Source organism: Aedes aegypti, chromosome 3 (genome assembly GCF_002204515.2).
Source record: "Aedes aegypti strain LVP_AGWG chromosome 3, AaegL5.0 Primary Assembly, whole genome shotgun sequence".
NCBI classification, from domain to species: Eukaryota; Metazoa; Arthropoda; class Insecta; order Diptera; family Culicidae; genus Aedes; species Aedes aegypti.
Genome location: NC_035109.1, coordinates 406,986,702 through 407,010,220, shown reverse-complemented (window position 1 = coordinate 407,010,220; position 23,519 = coordinate 406,986,702). Strand labels below are relative to the sequence as shown.

Sequence of the window (23,519 nt, the reverse complement as noted above, 5' to 3'; positions counted from 1 at the left end):
GACGCCATCCAGTCGGTCGTTCAAACAGCTGAGGTGGCAATCGAGCATAAAAGGAGCGGCATCCGTTACTGCGCGGTTGTCACTCTGGATGTGAAGAATGCGTTCAACAGCGCAAGCTGGGAAGCAATAGCACACGCGCTTCACCGCCTCAAGGTACCGGTGCAGTTGTGTAAGCTTCTAGAAAGCTATTTTGATGGTAGGATTCTACTGTATGACACAGAGGAGGGGCAGAAAAGCGTTCGAATTACCGCGGGAGTACCTCAAGGTTCAATCCTGGGCCCGCTGTTATGGAATGCGATGTACGATGACGTACTGAGGCTGCCCCTTCCGACGGGTGTTAAGATTGTTGGCTTCGCCGACGATATCACCCTAGTGGTCTATGGTGAATCGATGGAGGAAGTAGAGTTGACAGCAGCGCACTCTATTTCCCTGGTTGAGGAATGGATGAAGTCTAGGAAACTAGGACTGGCCCGTCACAAGACTGAGGTGGTGGTGGTCAACAACCGCAAGTCCGAGCAACGGGTGCTTATCTCGGTAGGTGATTGCACCATAGAGTCCAAGCGATCCCTTAGGCATCTTGGGGTAATGATCGATGACAAGCTGAGCTTCGCTAGCCACGTTGAATATGCCTGTAAAAGGGCATCTACGGCTATAGCGGCGCTTTCGAGGATGATGTCTAACAGCTCTGCTGTAATTGCCAGCAAACGCAAGCTGCTGGCAAGCGTGGCGCTATCCATACTAAGATATGGAGGACCAATCTGGTCAAAAGCGCTTAGAACGAACAGAAACCTAAAGCGGTTGGAAAGCACGTACAGGATAATGTGCTTAAGAGTAGCAAGTGCATACCGGACGGTATCTAAAGAGGCCGTGTGCATCATAGCCGGGATGACGCCCATCGGGCTCATCATCAAGGAAGATGCTCAATGCTTCAACCAAAGGGGTACCAGAGGAGTCCGCGACACGTGTAAAGAGGAAACGCTCAGAAGCTGGCAGCAGGAATGGGATAACTCCACTAAGGGTAGATGGACTCATCGACTAATACCAAATGTGTCAGATTGGTATGGTAGAAGCCATGGGGAAGTGAACTTCCACCTGACGCAGTTTCTGTCAGGACATGGGTGCTATAGACAGTACCTGCATAGGTTCGGGCACTCAGAATCTCCTGCGTGCCCCAATTGTGCTGGTGTAGAGGAAACAGCGGAGCATGTCGTGTTCGATTGCCCCCGTTTCATTGTTGTGAGAGGTCGCATGCTCACTACATGCGGAGGGGACACGTCCCCCGACAATATTATAGAGAGAATGTGTGCGGATGCCGAGTGCTGGAATGCAGTAACTACGTCTGTCATTCACATTATGTTAGAATTGCAGCGCCTACGGCGCGTCGACCAAGAGTTGGCTGCAGAAGATTAGCCTTGCCGAGGCTGGTCCCTTTTAACATTGTTTAAGTCGGCTAGGAGAAGCAGTTTGCCTAGGCTACTTCTGCTACATGTGTTGTGCTATATGCACTGGTCCCTTCCCGAAGAAATACCGTAAGGTGGTTCCGGGGAGATGAGGGTCTGAGTCCAAGGGTCATGTCGATGCACTGTTCACCACTTGAGCAATTCTAAATGAATTGCTCATGCACAGTGCATAGGCTGGTTTTAGCGGGTCGTCGTTGGTGCGTCATCCCCGCATTCCCTGAGTTACCTTCTCAGGGGATCTGTTTGCAGATTTCCCCCTTGTAAAAAACAAAAAAAAAAGCCTAAGGTAACTTTACTCTTAACTATTCACTTAATAATGTCTATGGAAAGTAAGACGCTGAGATAGATCATTAGGGTACACTTGCTAGTGTCGAGAAATTGATGAACAGACAAGGATATATGAACGTAATATAACCAATAAATACTTTCAACAACAAAAAACGAAACTAACTAGAACTTCTACTAAACAGCCGAATTTTGTTTAACTTTTTTTGACATTTAAGCCTCTAATCATACGTAAAAGACAGGAGTAATCAGAATAGTACTCAAATGACAAATAACTCAAAACCATTTCGATAGACAGTATTAGTAATGACACTACTACACTACTATTTCAAACAAATTCTGATGGAGCTGCTGATTTTCACAATGCTCCCTTTTCTCAGAAGCAAGGGAATATGGGTATTTTTTTAAAAACTTCCACGTCCAGTCGAGTCATTTTGATCGACTCAACTTATAAAATAAACCCCTCAATGACAGTAGCTTACCCATACTTCATTAGTGAATGTTTAAGCAATATTTTTAATACCCTAAAAATTCCAAATTGGGATAGTTCCAATACCTGGATTACTGAAAAATAAATACCTTATTAGATTATACCGAAAAATGGTAAGCTATAGATAAGTGCTAGTTATGCGTTGAGCATGGTTGATATGCTGCAAATATAAGTGCCAACAAAAAATATGGAAAGATATTTCGATATTTCCCGATGCTGTACAATGGGACGAACGCTCAAAATCATGTACTTTTTTCAGTAGCGTGCTAAACCTTGTTTTATCGGTAGGTATGTGTCTTCGGATGAAAATTTTCACTGTTTATTTAAACTTTTTAACTGGTCGACCATCAAATATGGTGTCTTTGACAAAGTTGTATTTTAATGAAATTGAAACAAGTTTATTAAATACACCAACATTCTATCTAGTAAACCTAACGAAATACCGTTAAGTCACCTGTCACCGTGCGGCCTCTATTCACCGTGTACACATACACATTTTCTACAGAATATTCATACAATTTTTATAAATTATTCTTTTATCAGCAATATAAGATCAAACTGATGAAAAGAAGTAGTTCTCACATAGTCGCAAAGCCTTTTGAAAAACCTAGTGTTTATGTAGTCAAAATCATGTGAATTCTGTTTATTTATGGGATTTTTTAAAACTCTTAGTAGAAACGCCAAAAATTCTTTTTTTTTATTTTAACGTTAGAGCATCGAATTTTTCTAAAGTTCAATAAGTTTTCGCTGTAGATACTTCTAGTAAGATGAATTTTTAATTGTTTTTCAGTCGAAACACCAATGCACGGTGAATGGACCCTTTTCAATATTTATGGTTCCTATTACCGTGCATCAGCGTAAAAGGCTTGAAATTATTGGATAACATTGAATTTATTGTTATGTCGTGATTTAATTACTCCATATTTATTTTTTGAGCGAATATAAAATGGTTTGGACAATACAGTCAAACCTCCTATAACAATTTTATTGAAAAAATAATGATTTAGCCATTTTTTCAACTTTCTATGGCTTTCATTGTAAAATAAGATTTGAAAACCTTTGAAACTGAGTGCGCACACTACTAGCAACATAGTTGCTCCATCAACAACGTTTCTTCAAGATACGAAAATAAATCATGACAAAAACTATGCGCATGGTAAATGGTGACATAGAACGGTACGAATCGACCTTATCATTACATTTTTAAACATAAAAACGCCCTGAGTTTTATCTACATTATAATCAACTACATATTCTAGATACTGGTTTCACCTGTATCCATGGTTAATCAAACGAAGAATCTCGATTATCATAAACCTCTATTTTAGATTCTAAGAACGTAAGAACTCCATAATGTCCAGGAAAATGTTTTTCAATTATTTATAAAAAAAAGTGTTTAACAATTATTCACAACGTTGCATAAGTTATAGACACCAACATCGAAAATTTAATAAATAAATAGAAATAATGTTTTTATGAATCTGGAGATTGAATTTTATGTTCCAATGATCATACTCTCTCTCTCTCGCAAAGCTTGTCTGCTATATGAAGAGAACAGCAATCCTGCTGTTAGCTTTGTTATTTCAGTGATTGCTAATAGAATTTCATTCAATAAAAAAATAGCGACCTGTAGGGTTTCATATTTTTGGAGAAAGTATAAAAAACATAGAATAGCTTGACGCTTATATTGAGCTGTTCGGTAATCCAATCCGCATGGTTATTAAATTAATTAACTCATTACGCGTGGTAAAGATGGACAAATTAGTTAATAGAATAGCTCTTTATGATTTAGTGCCTACACCCACAAATCAATCACCTGTATTTAAACCAAGTTTAATTGTTCGGAAAAGAAACATTTGGAGAATTGCAACCAAGCTGTAGAATCGCATTGATGTTTAATATTTTAAGGCTCAAGAATCCATCATTCAATCATCAGCAATCATTGAATACTAAAAACTAGTTTTTGGTCAGCTTTTACCTCATGAAAATCTATCAATGGATTACAAATAGTAAGCGCAATACAATGATAGATTTTCATGATGATTGTTTCAATTTTGAGCAAAAAAAAAACTGGTTTTGAAAATTTGCCAAACGATGATGGTTATTTTCCTCTTAACGAGTAAAATTAGAAAATACGTATAAATTCTCCTCACCTGCGAAACTTTATTTTTCTAAAAATGGAAAATGTTAGATTTGGTTGATGAATTATTTTCATTTGAAATAAATAGTTAAAATCCGTTTCTTTTTCATAGACTATGGGATTTTGAATGGTAAAGGCGACACGGTCATTTTTGAGACTAAAGATAAGGGTTTAAGATATTCAGGTTTCCTACAGGTGAAATCTTTAGAATATGCATCTGACTATAATATAGTTTGAACACAGGAAGGTTTTATCTGCATCCAAAAATATGTATTTTAGAACCCAATTCACTTTATCAAAGTTTTCAATTTCAATTATTTACATAATTTGTAGAACATTTTTAAGTTTTTTAATTTGGAAAATATTCGAATTAAACGATATTTTGAAGTCCTTTGCATTTCGTTAGGTTTACCAGAGAGTTCGTGTATATTCCGCAGACTTGTATCAATTCTAATAATTTACAACTTTTTCAAAGACACCGAATTTGAAAATCATTAAACAAAAAAGTTGAAATTTGCAACACCACTTGTGGCGGGATTCCGAACTCAATGCTCTGGTGGTGACCAGAGATATATTTTGTGAAAATTTTCATCCGAAAACAACATACCGTAATCCGGGGTATCATTGATCAGCGGGGTGACATTGATTGCAATGACTCGACTCATCTCATAACAAAATTGTATCATCATTTATTGATGGAACATTTCCAAATCATGAATGGCGTTTCTCTTTCTAATATTCAGAAGCTAATTAAAACGAAGATTTTTGCAAAAAATTGCGTTTATCTTATGCGTAAATTTGTCAATTTTTCGAAACAATGATTTCACTACCGAAGATTCATGTCTCACATAAGTTCTGCAAACGATATGCACAAAAGAAATGCGGTTTCCATCAAAAATGGCATCGCCAAAAAACGATTCCGTTGTCAAAACTTAGATAAGTATGCTCAATTAGGCAACATTAAGAATTACTGTAAATAATGTAGAATTCCCTTAGGAAATTGCCTACTTTCAGGCGTATTCCGTGGTTCGAGGAATTTTTAATTTTTAAATTACCTAAAAATTAAATGACTTGTAAGCGTTCGGCTTTCATAATCGACTTCAGGAGGCATGATTTAAGTAAGTAACGACATTTTCAACATTACCGAATGTTGTTTATATAGGTGATCAATGTTACCCCATATCAGCTAAACCAAAAAGTCACTCAAAACATTTTTTTCAACATGCTCAAATCATTCAAAAAAACAAAATACAGTATATTTAGTCACGAGCTATGGGTGGCAGTATTCGTTTTGAAAATATAAAATTGGCAACATTTGCATTTTCAAACGAAATATTGAAGAAATATTAAAAAAAATGATCAATGTTACCCCGGATTACGGTACCAATAGAAGCATGTTTTAACACGCTACTGAAGAAAAGCTCGAAAAGCACACGATTCTGAGCATTCGTCCCACTGTGTGCTGTTGAATTAGATAAGAAGCGCATACTTTGACCAAATATAAGTTAAGTTTTCTTTTTTAAAAAGCTAATCGAAGTGCCAAGAAGAGGATCCGGCTCTTTATTGCAAGAACTCCATTAGATTTCTTCTGAAATCTATTTAGAAACGCACTATCGATGTTCTTTCAATTTTCACAAAAAGGATCTGCACAAAATGGTAGCTAGGAATGTTTTGAGGATTTCAAAGAGAAAATTATGAAAGTCTCATCTTTTGAAGGCGTAACGGTTTAAAGCTTTGATTTTTAGTACACACATAATTTTTAAGATTTTTCTTGAAACCTGCCGAATTTCACGCAAGCGAATACTATTAGTACTTCACTCGGGCTTATAATGAAATCAAAGTTTGTTAGTTATATGTTAATTATTTGTAATTCAATTGCTTCAGAATCATCTTCAAATGTTTCATTGGATCCTCCGTAGAGCCTTAATTCTGGTATTACAACAGCGAGATACCACATTGAGGCTTTTTCAAAATTTCAGATAATTTTTATTAACGCCTCTACCGGCAGCTCCACTTTTTCACCATTAACAAATAATCAAACCGCGCTAACTTGTTTGTTTTTCGATGTTTTTACCATTTTTTCACAAGCCCTCTAAAAACTCTTCTATTTTAAGAATCTCTTGCGATATTGATCATTGGTCATCTGGTTCCGGAGATATTCCAAAACTTATTGGGGGACCGACGTTTTTCCGTAACCCACGTTAATATCTCAGAATTTTCCTCATGTTTGATCATGCGCTTCTCGAAACAATACTTCAATGAGAGTCTGCTGTAAAAAAAAGAAGCAAATTTGTGCTACAGTTTTAGAGTAATGAACATTTTTGTTTCTGGCCGTATAAAGACCTTGAAATCTTCAAAAAACATTATTTTGTAATTTTCAGATTTCTTGAAGACAACACAACCAATTTTCATGATATTTTTGAAGAATCTCCTAATAATCTGACATTGTATAGCCCATATTTAATTTTTTTTTTTTAAAGATTAACTAGAAACAAAATGTCGGCCAAAGATATTTTATATGGGTTATGTCGGTCCCCAAAGAAACATCTAAATATCTTCAAAACCATATGACAAATGACCAATATTGACACAGATTCTAAAAACAGAAGTTTTTTTAGGACTTGTGAAAAAATGGTCCAAAAATATCGAAAAACAAAAAAGTTATCGCTGTTTGAATATTTTTTGTGGTAAAAAATAAGCTTAGGCATACAGCCTAGGTCCAGTCCAAATGTAAGATCGTCAACCATAATAACACGCTTAAACTTCATTTCACATTTTGGTATTGCAATGCCCCTTGTTTCAACAATGTTCAATGGACCCAAAGCCATAGGAAGGAAAATTATTTGCTGAAGCTGTTTAGAAATGATCCAGGCCCACCTTCCGGTTCGTTACTTTAGACAGACATTTGGGACTTATATCTAGCTCTTGCACAATGTACAATGTACATTGTACATGCTTTCTTGATCAGGCGAATCTTGCCCAAATGAAATAGATTGACTTGGATTAAATGGGATAAGTTGGATGCCCAAAACTAATTGCAGATATTTCTTCATCTCTATGAGAGAATATCGCGGGAAGTAAGGTATGGTTAATGTTAAGGAATTTAACACCGCTAGCGCATGACGGCTCACCATAGTAGCATGTCCGAAAGAACTTGAAACTATTGAGAACCAGAGCTACAGGTCCAAAGCCCTGATAAAGGTGGATGGTTGTGATGGCTATGACCGTGGTCATCATGTAAAGAACAAGCGGACGATGTTGTATCGTGTCAGTATCGAGGAGGCAGCCCCTCTAGCACGATGTAGGTAGCGCAACCCTGGTTAGGTGGCCTATCGAAGACTCTTCACCAACCAAGAAAGGCAAAAGTAGAGCAAACGGATTGATTTTACGGCAACAGACCCGGCAACGAGTAAAGGACAACGATTGGAAAGTTGGATCTTGGAACGTGAGAACTTTGAATGAACCCGCGCGTGTTGGGCTCCTGGCTCGTGAACTGCGGAATGTCGGCGTGAACGTGGCAGCTATCCAGGAAATACGCTGGCCGAGAACCGGAGAACGCGAATTCCGAGCGGTGGACTCCATCGCCAACACTTCACCACATCTACTACAGCGGTGGCGACAGAGCAGAACGTGGAGTTGGCTTCATAGTGATTGGGAAGCAGATGAAGCGAATTATTCGGTGGAAACCGGTAAGCGACCGAATCTGTGTGTTGAGAATGAAGGGCAAGTTCTTCAACTACAGCCTGATCAGCAACGCCAACAAGCGCCAACGAACGATAAGCCCGATGACATGAAGGATGAGTTCTATGAGAGCCTGGATAAGGCCTACGGAGAGTGCCCAAAACAAGACGTCAAGATAGTCATCGGCGACGCAAATGCGCAGATCGGGAAAGAAGATTTCCTCCGACCCGTCATTGGAACGGAAAGCCTTCATTCCATTACTAATGATAATGGCCTGCGGCTAGTAACCTTCGCTGCTGCTAGAGGGATGGCAATCAGCAGTACATACTTCGCGCGAAAGAATATCCGCAAACACACCTGGCGACACCCTAGTGGCGATGCCTGCTCCCAAATAGACCACGTGCTGGTTGATGGGTGACATTTCTCAGATGTCATGGATGTCAGGACCTTCCGAGGCCCTAATATTGACTCGGATCATTATCTCGTTGTTGCTAAAATTCGGGCGCGGTTATCCAGCGTCACGAATTCCACAACAAACAGAACGCTGCGCTTCAATATACAACGCTTGTCGACTGATGGGGTAGCTGTGCAATACCGTCAGCAACTAGACGAACAGTTGGGAAGAATCAACGTTGTTGGAGACGTCGACAGCCTGTGGGACCCTAGCCACGAAGTTGTGACAACAACGGCGCGATATGCGAGATTCTATGCAACGGTTAATGGTGCGCGGCACAATACCGTACCAGTGGAGCACGGAAGCGAGCAGCTTTACCAGTCGATCCACCGAGTACTTCTAAAGGTATGGGAGGACGAAGAATTGCCCGCCGGCTGGTTGGATGGCCTCATCCGCCCTATCTACAAGAAAGGGCACAGACTGGAGTGTGCCAATTACAGAGGAATTACCCTGCTGAATTCGGCGTACAAAATTCTGTCGCGCTTCCTGTTTAACAGACTGCGACCGCTCGAGGAGTCCTTCGTCGGCGAATACCAAGCTGGTTTTCGTGAGGGCCGTTCGACAACGGACCAGATGTTTAGCTTGCGAATGATCCTAGACAAATTTCGGGAGTACAACTTGCAGACACACCATCTGTTTATTGATTTCAAGGCGGCGTACGACTCAGTGAAAAGAAATGAGATTTGGTAGATAATGTATGAAAATGGTTTTCTGGCGAAACTAATTAAGCTGATAAGTGCTACGCTGGATGGTTCGAAATCAAGTGTTCGGATCGCAGACGAGGTGTCAACATCATTCGTGACGTTAGACGGATTGAAGGAGGAAGACGCACTTTCGAATTTACTGTTCAACATTGCACTGGAAGGTGCTATTAGGAGATCTGGCGTGCAGAGAAATGGCACTATTATCACAAGGTCGCACATGCTCCTTGGCTTTGCGGACGATATAGACCTAATTGGAATTGATCGCAGGTCAGTGGAAGAGGCCTTCGTGCCTCTGAAGAGGGAGACAGCGAGGATAGGCCTGGCTATTAATTCTACCAAAACGAAGTACATGGTTGCAGGTAGAGATAGAGTCAGGCACGGTGGTGTAGGTGCTGAGGTAGTGTTTGATGGGGATGTGTTTGAAGTTGTTGAAGAATTTGTTTATCTTGGAACACTTGTGACATGTGAAAAGACGTGTTGCGGCTGCGAATAGGGCCTTTTACGGACTACGTAACCAGCTTAGGTCCCGCAGCTTGCAAACCGAAACAAAATTCGCCCTGTATAAAACATTGATTCTTCCGGTGGCTCTCTACGGGCACGAAGCGTGGACGTTGAAAGAGTCAGACCGGAAAGCTCTCGGTGTTTTCGAGCGTAAAGTGCTGCGGACAATACTCGGTGGGAAACTCCAAAATGGTGTGTGGCGCAGACGCATGAATCACGAGTTGTATCAAGTGTACAAAGATGCGAATATTATCAATCGTGTAAAATACGGCAGACTTCAGTGGGCTGGTCACTTAGTGCGAATGTCGGAAGAAAGAATTGCGATAATAATATTCAGCAGGGAACCAGGCAGAGGTCGGCGGCTTCGGGGAAGACCACGAATACGCTGGCTGTAGTAATTTCATCTGAAACATCGAAAGTTCTACATTTGATCGGAACAAAGTTTTTGCGAGAAATTATCGTATAAAAAGTTATCAAGAAAAAACTGATTTTTCAGATGCACCCTAACGCATTTGTTACAAACAATCATAACTCGTGAACCATACGAGATATAAATTTAGGTTCTTCTGTAAAGTTGCTCCAAATCTGTTGTTCTAAAACATTGTAGAACATTGTATAGGCCTAAATGCGCCAGCAAAAAAAAATTGTCTCATTAACCATGCCGGCCACCCCAATTTCACATCACATCACATCTACAAGATATGGAGAAACTTTCCCGAAGGCACCATATATCTAAAACTGACGGCTCAGGCGCAAACATTTTTGTCTTCCTAGATATGGCTTTGGGACCAACGTGCAATGGAATTTGTTAATATTTCGAGAGCATCCTCGAAAACAAATTTCGTTAGCAGAATCAAAGTCAGCGTGAGTATTATGTATTCGGTAGAAATCAAGACCAACATTTATTTATAATTATTGTTTTCTCGGGCCCCGCGCGTCGCAGCTAATATGTGAATAGTGCGCTGTGTTCATAAAAATCGTAAGAATGCAGCGCCACACTAAAAAACTGATTTCAAAATCGCGCGAGTTGAGGCGCGTCGCGAGTCTCACTGGCGCGATCCGGTTTGGTGGCGGTGCAACAATAACTAATTGGATACGAAGCTGACTAGAGTTAGTTAAGACTAAATCAATAGTAGAAGGGTTTCTAGAAGAGGAAATACAAGTAGGACTATCAGAATATTGTAAGAAATATCCTGAAAAGCAATCGTAAAACAAAATCCTATCGTTGAAATTGTTCCACGAGTAATGTTCGCTATTAAGGTCTACAACGGCATACATTAGACTTATGGCAAGTGAATTTGAATCAGATTGATTTGCTATTTTGAGGAATCACTTATTCTTTAACTGCAATAGTTCATATCAAAGCAAGTCTTGTGTCTATACTGATTGCGTTGATCTCACTAAAGCAAGATAGTAGGCCATTCTGATTGTAAACTCGGAAAGCATTATAACAGCTGCAATTGTTAGGGCTGCAGTAAAAAGTCAAACCAGACCAAAACAGTAGCCTACTTCGCAAAATCGCTGTTTTTCTGATTCTTGAAAACAAATCCGATTGATTTTCAATACATTGATGAAGCTTAATTTTTATAGATTACGTTGATATTATCTAAAAGTTTCAGCATTTAAATAAAAATCCCGCATTACCGATGAAATTTCTGAAAACTCCCAGAACGTATCTAAGATCTAGTTGAAAACTCCTCACAGTATTTGTGCTAACCTTTTTCCACCACGTAATAGATGGTTCATGTGCGTTGATTTGGGGAAATGTCCCACGTGTTCATTCACAAAACGAATCCGATCATTTCGTAGCGTTTTCAACATGTCTTCACTTGCGAAAGTGATGTCGCGTCCACACCGATATGTAACGAATTCAACTAGCACTTTACACTTTTATCATGTAGCAGTGAAATATCGTTATAACCTTTTCGTTTTGATGCTATAGCACCGGTCGTAGACCATCTATGGAACACTTGGGAGTGATTTTCGCTCGAAAGGTTGCATTCACTCGCGTAATCGATCATTCAACAATGGACGCGAAATGCCCAACTCTCTCACGCTTTTCCGCGCGCACTAGACTCGACGACGGGATTGAAAATTAACCGTAATTTTAGACGCACACTACAGCAAACTATCGACTCGCACTGCCGCGGAAAATCGTTACTCAATGCTTAAAACTACAGGACACACCACACGTGATATTGCGGAAGCAGCGCTCACCTCAGTCCCATCAGTTGTTCGGTAGCGGCACATCCCGACTGCAGGTTAGCGTTGATGACTTCATCCTCGCACCACTCCGGAAACGATTGCCGAAAGTTCGCATAGCCGCCTACGCGATTCGGGAAAGCAAGGATGGCAACGTGCGTTTCGTTCGTAGTAGTGTGTGGGTGGAAGGCGAAGTAGAAACACAGGCATCACAGTAGGCAGCCCAGGATTCGTCGCCGTCGGTGTTGGTATTGTTGTTGTTGTTCACGTACATCCAAGGAGCACATGAAAGAGAAAGTTGGCGGTGTAGAAAGAAAAAAATATATTAGTGATCGAAGGAGGCTACTGTTCCAACGGTTGCGGGTGGTGAAGGATGATTGAGGTTATGGTGGAAGGAATACGGTATCAGGAATAAATGGTTATTCACTGTGTTTTTTCGCCTACTCTCTGTGATGGTTGGCATTGCGTGGGTTTAAGGAAAAAAAAGCCCTTCAAAGCTTTCCATTCATTTTTCAAGAATGAAAGTTACGAGCCGTGCCAGTTTTCGGAAGGCTGCTGGGGGTAGGGCTGTTTGCATTGTGGGTACGGGGGGAGAGCACAGTTGCGTCACACACAGAGAACCGGGTATAGAACATAACATAAAGTTACATGACAGAATGGCGTTGCGTGGGAGGACCGGCGGCTGATAGATGGATAGATCGTAAAGTGCGAAGGAGAGTGCTTTTTCAAAGTGGGGATTGTTTGAGTTTCTAGGTGGGCGTTTGGCTTTCATTGGTACTTTGAATTCGACAAATTTATTTATGTTTGATGCACAACTTAAAGTGGGATCGTTTCACCTAGCGTTGCAAAAGGATGCAATGTACTCGGAAAAAAAATGTTTAAATTCAAAGAAATGTAAAATACAGGCATCTGTAAAAAACAAACTAAATTCATATGTTTTACTGAGTTATGTTAATTTAATTTTTTAAATAATGGATTAAATTGAATTTAATTGGAATTTTCTGGTTGTATTCCTGCGGAAATTCTTCCAAATTTTAAAAATACAGTAGAATCATCAAAGCTTACTAATAAAAAGGAAATCGAACCCATGACCATCTGCTTATCAAGCGAAAGTGTAGCCAAATAGCCACGGATCTATATGTCTAATCGTTATTGAAATTAAACTCATGATTGCAAAAAAATACTCAAAAATATATGTTGAAATTCATGATTTACATTATTTTGTAATTTTGACATTTCCATAACTTCAAACATCAAAATAATATTAAGTGTAGAACTAGCCCTCGTGCGTTAAAATACACTCTAATAAAGATTTAAAAAAAAAAAAAAAAAAAAAAATAATAATATCATGTATATCGAACATTTCAAGAGAATTTATGCTTGATTGGTATTCTTCATTTTCAAATCTATTCAAAATATCATTTTTCATAAGCATTTTATAGGTTTCATCTTTACAAACACATCATTACCTTACATGCTCTTCAATATTGAATCAACGTTGAATCACAACGCATGTCAACCAGAAGACAACTAAATTGCAGTGGAAAAATATGAATGAGCTTGTCTGAATGAAGTAATATTTCCTTCCTAGTATCTTCACGCATTACTTATTGGCGTGTATCACAGTAGACGGTGGTCGTTTTCATTCATTTTCTTCCTTCCGTTTCCACGCAACCACCGCACCAGCAGCCGTCATTAACGACTCCAAGCTCCGAATGCAGCGCCAACTAGATAGGCACTTCCCTTGTGCAACGTCGTTTCCCCTGAGCTGTGTAATCGGATATTTTATGACCTCTTTTCTTCTATTGTTACGGATTTCTCAAAGGAATTTTCTGTTACTGTTTTCTCATTCGCAGCAATATGCATCGGTCGAAACGAGAGCACCTTGTACCTACATTTTCTGCCACTAGTAGAAGAGACGTCTTCATAATCAACCAACGGGCGAACACGACCTTCAGGGTCAAAGATCCCATATTTTCAGCCTTGTTAGGCGCTAGCCCGCAGTGCTATTCGGTGGAATTCATGCTGAACAGAAAAAAAGAACATTCAACGAAGAAAAAAAAAAACGCCGGAGAAAGAGGAAATTATTCTTTCTCGATTTTCGGAATTTGATTGCCTCGCTGTCAGCAGAGCTTGCTTTGTTTGTTCGATGGAGCTTGTTTTGTGTGGAGCTCTCTGCTCGCGCATCATCGTATAGCAAACAGGAAGCGGCTGATGGTGGCTAATAACCAAGTAGGCCCTCGTGTGCTCCCTCTGGAGTTGCACCGGGAAATGGCCACATGTTTATGCATAACTTCCACTCGTTTGCCTCCTTTTCTAAAGAAAAGAAAAAAAAAATACCGGGTGCGTACTAACTAACCCGATTTGAGGGGAATGGGGGGTCCATCCGCTCATTGTTCGGATGGGAGAAGCTGTCGACAGTTGCGCTATTTGCAAACGGATGGTGCCCCATGACCAACATTCCAGTCTGCCTCTGTATGCTCTGGAAATCGTGAATGAATTCTTATGATGGTGATGATGATGATGATGATGATGATGATAGCAAAGGGTGGAGTCCCCCGGACGAGCAATCTTTTGTGACGATTCATTCAGGTCCCATAGACCAGACGAGCACTCGTTTAGCCAAATATCGATTTTTGTTCCATTTCATTCAGCTCTTTTGGCACGAATTGGGTTTCGCTTTGACACAGAGGAATCCTAGGGGGACTGATTCATTCATGGTGTGTTCTAATGTGTTGTTCTCATGCGACATTGCCATTTCGTTATGTGTAGGTATGTATAGAATGGAACTTGCTTCGTTGATTGTATTTCGTTATGTTTTCACTCTAGGGTTTTCGGGAGTAGACTGCGATTGGGTTGATGGATGCACTTTAAATTTGCTAAACTATAGCAATCCAATAGTAGGCCATGCAATTAGAACGAGTTCACATAGTGCAATCTTCAATTATAGACCCAATCCGAAAATAGACTTTAAAAGCAAACCCAATTTTCCATTTGAGATGTTTTGAATCAAATCAAGATTTGAGGTTATACAATTTTGAATATTTTCCGCGTTTTACAGGTATTGACCTTCTATTTGGTGCGGCTTGATACGGACAAAGATTTGAAACGTTTTCAATCCATATTGACACTTTAAGTATTAACTATTAGGAACGCACGGTGTGCTGGAACACACATATTATCGGACTTGCATGAACCTCCGATCTTTTTTCACTAAATGTTAGCCTTGGTAGTCAAAAAAAGCTTGCTGAATATTAAAAAATCTTGCATCGGCAAAAAATTGAAAAAAGACGATTTTTGTATTTTTACCCTTTTTCCATATATGAGTTCATAGGAGAATATTAGAGATACACTAATATGATGACTTTTAACGACCTAATGACCAATTTGACATGACATATCTTTAACATGAATGAATTCTTAGATTTAAGCATCATTTCCTACATACACTGACATAATATGACCAGCCCATAGTGGTATGCCGTATTTTATATAATGGAAATTTCACTTTTCACTTCAGAAAAGCTCATACGAACGCTTTGTATTCTTCTTTCTGAATCAAATCAGTAATATTTTACGTATGTGGTACAGTTTTCTAATCAGAATAGGAATTCCCAGAAATTGATACACATGGCAGTATAAGCTGTATTCATGTGCTTATACGCGCAAACTTCTTGAAAGCGGGTTCACTATAACATGATTAACAGTGAATGGTTCACTATAACATGATTAACAGTGAAGGTGGTCTCAAGCTCATCGTGATACAAGTTTTGTGCAGTCACTAATCTACTCATATGCAATGCGCACATTATATTTGGGGTTTGAAGTGCCTGATTTTGAGTAAAAGGGCTGGATTACTTCGGATAAATGTGGCGACGGTAACAAATCGATCCAACGTAATCCAGCCCTTTTATTCACGACTTCGCACTTATGGAGGGCACATTTTGCGAAATAGACACAACAATTTCAATAACCAACATGGACACATAAATTTTATTATCGTAAAACGAGGTATCTTTGAAAATGCGGGTAACTTTGATAGTGCGGGATCCGCAACGTACACTAAACAAAATAACCAAAATTATGTTATTCAGTTAAGCAAAACGAATACGAAACTAAGGAGTATCAGTGTGACACTTCACCTCTGAGCTGTTTTCGTGCCAATCAAGAGTATGTGAGGCTTTATATTCGAATATTAAAAAATGATGAGATTTTGGTACTTTCAAAACGCTCACAAACAATCTGTTTTACTATCACTATTTCATGAAACTATAATGAGTTCGGTACGCATGCTTGATGGCCTAGCTATAGTAGAACATGAATCCGGTATCAAACCTCATAGCGAAAAACAGTTTTACAATTTGGAATCATTTTTGTAATCAAAGACACAAATTCCCATAAAACATTAAAAACCTAGAGGTATGCAACGCCTCATGTACTTTACGGGATTCAGTCGATTTATACTCATTCATGTTCCAAAAACGATTGATTTATGGTGAATTCAATGTCGAAACATGATTATCGATAGATATCTATTCAGAGATATATTTTTATACCCATTATTATCAACTTATAATGGTGTTTATTATGTTTGTTTTGACTGAAAACCCTTTTAAAGATGTTTTTTGTTCAATAAACTGTGTACTTTAATTGATAAAATTCAAACCAGCTTCTCTATTAACATTCTCCAATCCAATTCAAACTGTGATGATGTCAAACAATAGTTTGTTTTGGATTTTCATGTGCTTATCTACTCATTATCAATGTTACCCCATTACCAAAAACTGACTTTCGATTATATGAAAAACTATAGATTCATTAAGATCGAACCGTTATGCAATCTTTCATGTACAATCGATAACTAACAAACCAGTGCTTGTTTTACAAATAAAAAAAATCGGTTTTCTCTCAAAAAACTATCAAAGTTACCCCGTTTTATGGTATGTATTTAGTTTTAAGTATATGAAGGTAACTAAGGATATGTTAATGATGTGAGGTTTTAGCAAACGCACCCAACCAGCGGCTGCAAGATTTGAATATAAATCGGCATGACAACTTTTCAAATATATATTATATAATATTTGAAAAGTTACACATACAAGGAATATCTTTCAATCAAAACAAATGTGAATAACAAGATCAGCTAGAGTGAACATACCATACAAAATTGAAACAGTACATTGCCCTATATAATGGTTGCATGTAATTATACAATTGTCTGTTATCTTAAAAAAGCTTCATGTTCAATAACGAACTCCAATAATTTCAATTATTCAGTAGAATAGGAAACATTGATTGAAACTTGATAAGTTGTAGTATGTTTACCTTAATAAATTTATGTAAAAATGCGATGTCGTTAATAAACGGCATACCACAATGGGCTGGTCACATTGTGTGAATGTAGGTAGAAATTATGCTCAATTTGAAACGTCTTGTAATCGATTCGTGATCTAGGTATATCAAATAAGTCTGCAATGCATCAAAATTAGTATAACTCTAATATTCTCCTATGAACTCATATATGGGAGAAGGGTAAAAATACAAAAATCGACTTTTTTCAATTTTTTGCCGATGAAAGATTTTTTAATATTCCGCAAGCTTTTCTTGACTATCAAGGCTAACTTTTAGTGAAAAAAGATCGGAGGTTCATGCAAGTTCGATAATATGTGTGTTCCAGCACACCGTGGAACGCTTGTTGAGCAGTTCTGATTTTTATCGCAGCAGCTGCCAGAATCGAGAACAGGGCTGGGAATGATAATAGTAGTAGGCTTGGATTTTGCAAAGCCTACGTGGCACTCATCACTACAGTGGTTTAAGGGGGTAGGATCCGTCATTGATTTCGGAATTTTCAAAAGCAGTTTTCTCGTTCATAATCAAGAAAATTTACAGGAAAATGTGTTCACTGTATTCTATTCTCTAACCGAATCACAGTGAACACATTTTCACCGAATACTTTTTAGGTTTGGGCAGAGAAACTGCTTTTGAAGTTTGAATGATGACGATGATTACGATGACGGAGCGTTGAACGTTAAAAGCAAGAATCTCATCAAGCATGATTTTTTTTAAATCAGTACTGTCATCACATGATGTAAATGTGAAAAATACTACGAGAAATAGTACATTTTTCTACAGTAGTTGCGTTTAGCAACGGATTGTTTGCTACTTTCAAGACATTTTGCCAACAGCAGCAATACGAGTGAGTTTCACTGGCTTGTGATTGAGTTTTCTTAGTTAGCGGAATTTGGGGCAAGTGTGCCACCTTAAGCAAATTGTTCTCTAACATTGCCTAAAGCTTATAAAATCCACCAATTTAGCCTCATGATGTTAGTTTCACATCTTTTCATAACCACTGTGCCATTTAAAAAGAAAATAATTTTAAAAAGTATTAGTTTTGGAGCTTCTCAAATTTCATCCAAAATAACCTATTTTTCGACACTATGGGGCAAGTGTGCCACCCATATGTGGCAAGTCGGCCACCGAATGAATATCGCATGTAATTTTACTTGTAATGAAATTTTCTTTATTTCCTATTAACCTTCCTTGTGCATTGGGGTCATTTTTGGCCAATCGACACGGTAAATAAGCTGTAACTTTGTAGAGAACAGAGATATAAATCTGAAATTTTCTGACTTTTCCTAACTTTTGAAAACGAACATTTTCGTGCTAAAAGAAGCTTTCAGCGACCTCTAGGAGCGGCGCTACAAAAAAAGTGACACATTATGCATTAAGGGTCAAAAATGACCCATGGCTTTAAAACGCTCTCAAAAATCCATTTCTTAACCGATTTTCGTTCTTTTAGCTTTATATGAAAGATATGGAACTCAAAAATGGAACCCTGGAAATTGTTTGTCAGTATGGCCATTCTGGGCACAAGGGCACAAGGGAACCTGGAGCCTGTTTCAGAAGGAACTGGCGTATATCATATTCAGCAGTTCATACACATGTATATAACGACGGTTCGAATTTCTTGGTTTTTCAATCCGATTTACAAGAGCACCAAAAGGCCCAACATTTAGCTTTGGCCGGTATTTCGGAGTGTTCCGGATCCGGTTCCGCTAGGGTGTGATGTGGACATTTTCAGACCATCATATAGTACCATCATGCGACGGCTCAAAATACATGATTTTTCATCCAGATGTAAATGGACACCATGCCATATACCTGGCGTTACGCACCTAGTAGAACAGAGCCTGCTTCACAGCATTTATTAACGAAGAGGTTTGCCATCTGACTATTTTTGCCTATGTATATCGCTTGGCAAGCACGATGATATTGTATGCCTGGGAAGTCGAAAAAATTTCCAACCCGGAAAGATCCTCGTCCGGTGGGATTCGAACCCATGCCTCTTAGTTTGGTCTAGCTGAGATGCTGCGTGTTTACCGCTGGGCTTCCCAAACATAAAAATATTAAATTAGAATATCATTTCCGTTACGGCCAAATTGAAACAGATTTTGCTATTCCGTTATCGCGTTTTTTCTAAAAAAGTATGTTATAATTTTTAATGATTAGTAGTTGAAATAATAAAAATTATAACACAATTTACTCTAAACTACACTAAACTGAAACAAAATATGTTATAATTCAAACAAAAGTGTAACTCATTATGTCACGAATCAAACCCAAATATAACTCATTTTGTTATTTCCCATTACTTATTTGTACAATTTGTTATAAGCAATTGCTCTCACAAATTTTATGGAAAATGTGTTATAATTATGTTCTAACTAGTAACAAATTTGAAGCAGCTTTTGTTAATATGGTTTTGTTTCAATTATGTTTAAATATCTTCCATGAATTCAAAGTACTTCTAGCAAAAATGAAACAAAAATTGATATTTGTAACAAATCTTGATATAATCGTGCTACAATATTGTTGTAATCCACTAGTCGGTAGTAGATAAAATAACAAAAAATTCAATACATTTTCCTCTATACTAAACAAAATTGAAACAAAATATAATATAATTTAAACAAAAATGTAACTTATTATGTTTCAAATCAAACAAAAATATAACTCAATTTGTCATTATTCATAACTTAATTAAAACAAAATTTGTTATGTTTTTTACATGAATAAAAGCGCACATGTATAACTTCCCTCCGATTTTTTATCACGATTTGTTTTAATTATGTTATAAATTTAAATAAATTTGAAAAAGCCTTTGTTATTATAACTTATTTTGTTTTAAATATGTAAGGACATTGTTACAACTCAACGTACAACAATTTGTAACAAATCTTGATATAATTGTGATACAATTTTGTTGTAATCCACTGATTGCATTCTGTGCACGTGATGCAGCCTTATGTGCAGGAGCCATAAGATCCAAGATAATCTCTACTGTAATCCTTACATCGATTTTTCCATGGGTTCCACAAGTGGTTACCCTGAGATTTCTCCAAGAAACAAATTTTGTTCGCTACCAGACCGTTTCCGATAGAACTCCAGAAATACCAGCAATTCCATCAGGAATATTGCCAGAAGTTCCTTCAGTGATTCCTCTATAAGATTCATCCAGTAAGATTTTAACTTGAATTTCTCCAGAAATTTCTCGAACGATTTCTCAGGGAACTTTTTCAGATATATGTAACTTCTGGGCCACTCAGGCTTCTTAGACACCCGTCTAGAATCACATAACAAGATTATGACATATTGTAACAAAAGCTGTTAAATTAACAGAAGTTCATATAACTTTGTCAAGATGGCTTTGTTCTTACCCGACCAGACGGAAGAAACAAGATTATAACAGAATGTGTTCCCCTGATATGATTTTTTTATATCACCAGTTGTTATAAAACATGTACCGTTAGTAGTTAAAATAACAAAAATTCTAACAAAGTTTGCACCAAATTAAACTAAAATATAACAAACTGTGTTACAATTATATCAAAATAATTACAGAATGTGTTGCAAGTATGTTACCAAATAACAAAGTTATTGCAAATTATGTGACTGTTTATGACATCGGATGTTATTTGCAACAAACTTATAAATGCGATATTAAAAATATAACATATGTTGTTATAAATGTGTTACTAAAAATATAACAAGTTGAGAACAAAGCCATCTTGATAACAAAATTTTATCAACTTCTGTTATTTTTAACTGCTTCTGATAGGAATGTGTTATAATTTTGTTATGTGGTTCTGGTCGGGTAACTTGTCACATTTTTGAATATTTCTACAAGGATTTATGCAGTGATGTGTTTAAGGCTTCCTCCAAGTTACAATACAACGATTTCTTGAAGCATTACTCCAGATATTTCTCCATTTGTTTCTCCAGAATATTCTCGGGTAGTCTTCTCGAGATTCTTCTATAAATTATTCCTGAGACTTCCTCCGGGATCGCTCCCGAAATTCTCCTGGAGAAAATCATCTAGGTATTTTACAATAAATAACTTCTTGAATTCTTTTAGGGATTCCTCAAAAGTTTACTTTAGGAATTCCCTCAGGCATGCATCCAGAAAATCGCTACATGAATTCTTCTAAGGATTTTTTCAGGTAATTTTCCAGGATTTCCCCTTCAAATTTCTTTAGAGACTCGTTCTGGGCCTCCAAGAACTCCTCCGGGCAATTCTTCGAGAATCCTCTATAAATTCCTACATAGATTTACCTATGAATTCCTCCAGAGATTTCATCAAAATTAATAATAATTCATCCTGAATTTCATCTGCGATTTTTTTAAAAATTCCTCTAGGAATTCTTTTTCTCAAGAAGATGTTTGAAAGAAAATAGATGAGGTCCTGAAAAGATTCCTAGAGCAATCCCTGGAGAAATCTTAAAAAAACACCTTCACGTAAATGCTTCCAGTGGACCTTTTGTCCTTTAAAAGAAGCACCACACCAGACCACGGACTAGCATGCAACGCCCAATTTCACAATCGAAACACGTTCTTGACGAAAAGTTTTCCTAACTGAAGCGGGAATCGAACCCACACTCCTTGGTCGATGCGGATAAATGCGTTGTAATTCTAGAAAAAAATAGAGTAATCCCTTGAAGAATCGCCGGTTGAATTCCTGGAAAAATGTCTGAAATAATTCTTGCAAGAACCAATCGAGGGGTTCTTAGAAGAATTCTCCAGAGGAATTCATAAAAAAATCCCTGGAACATAAAATATGCTTTTTGGATCCGCTGTTTATTTTTTTTACCGGATTTTTTATAATAAAGACTGCGTAGTAGGGTGCAAACCAAAAATTCGTGTGCTCTACTGAATTCAAATCACATTAAAAGAGAAACCTCAAAAACTGAGAAAAAATATTAACATTTAGAGGTGGCGCAAGCGTCTTGAAGTTGAATTTTCAGGTTATAAAAAATGACCTTCAGTGAAGTACACATAACTTTGTTATTTTTCAACCGATTTTAAAACTTTTAGCATCAAAACCTTCAAATTAGATTTGTAAAAACTTTGTTGAACACCAAATTTATCTAAAATCAAAACAAGTTTTAGTAAAAAGTAATTTATTCCAAATTTTTCCTCATTTTACTAAAAATGTCAACTTTGTTTGACCATAACTTCATGATTACTCAACCAATTCCAAATCTTTTTACATGCTTTTGAAGCTAATTTAAGTGTTTTCAAACCTTTCATATATCATTTTTCACTAAAAAAATGTCTTGACCAAGTTATTCAGCAAAAACTGCACAAAAACATTATTTTTTAACGAAAAAATGCCAGTTTTGTCAAATCTTTGGCAGTTAAATATTGTCTGTTAAGCTGAAACTGATTTTCCTCATTTGTTAAACATTTGGGAAGGACTTTGCAACAATTTTTAAATAATTTTGAAACAAAATTATGTATGCATATGTTAAAAAATATATGCACTATTCAACTCGTTATAAAGGCAAGATGCTTTACATATTTAAGTTTTATAGAAAAAATGCTATTTTCGGCGAAAAAAAAATTAAATAATCCAAAAAAATTTGATTTTTTCATTGAAAAATCTTGTTTTTGGATAGTTTTTGTTGAATACCTAAGTCAAAAATATTTTTTAGAAAAAAATGTTGTAGGTACAGTTTAAAAACAAATAAATTTGCTGCAAAAGTATGTAAAAAGATTTGGAATCGATTGAGTTTTAATGAAGTTATGGTTAAACAAAAATGATTTTTTTTGCAAAATGAGGAAAAATTTGGATAAAAGTATTTTAAACTAAGACAAGTTTTGATTTTAGACAAATTTGATGTTCTACAAATTTTTTATAAATTTAATTTGAAAGAAAATGGAGCTAAAAGTTTTAAAATCGGTTGAAAAATAACAAAGTTATGTTTACTTAACTGCAGGTCATTTTTTATTGCTTGAAATTCACCTTCAACACGCTTGCGCTACCTCTAAATGTTAATATTTTTGGCTCAGATTTTGAGGTTTCTCTTTTAATGTGATTTAAATTCAGTAGAGCACACGAATTTTTAGTTTTGAGAACTTTTGAAAAATAAGCCGCACCCTACTGCGTAGACGAAAAGCATATTTCATTAAAATGTGCAGTTGATTGTCTACCAGCCCATCCTTGGACAATTTCTAGAGGAAATCCTTAAGATTTTTTTTTTCAATCCTTTGTGATATTCCTGATGTAAAAACTGAAGAAATCCCTGCAGGAATCGCTGTAGAG

The 23,519-nt window shown here is 37.3% G+C and overlaps 1 protein-coding gene across 4 annotated transcripts in view; it reads right to left on the bottom strand.

Annotated features, from left to right (window-relative positions):
* Positions 1-23,519, bottom strand: part of LOC5568595 (dual specificity protein phosphatase Mpk3) — a 113,274-nt gene that overhangs the window by 8,307 nt on the left and 81,448 nt on the right. For 3 of the 4 annotated variants that reach the window (XM_021855939.1, XM_021855940.1, XM_021855937.1), the window contains one exon: positions 11,933-12,041. In XM_021855939.1, the coding sequence (XP_021711631.1) occupies positions 11,933-12,041 (109 nt within the window). The other variant, XM_021855941.1, reaches the window with a different exon arrangement.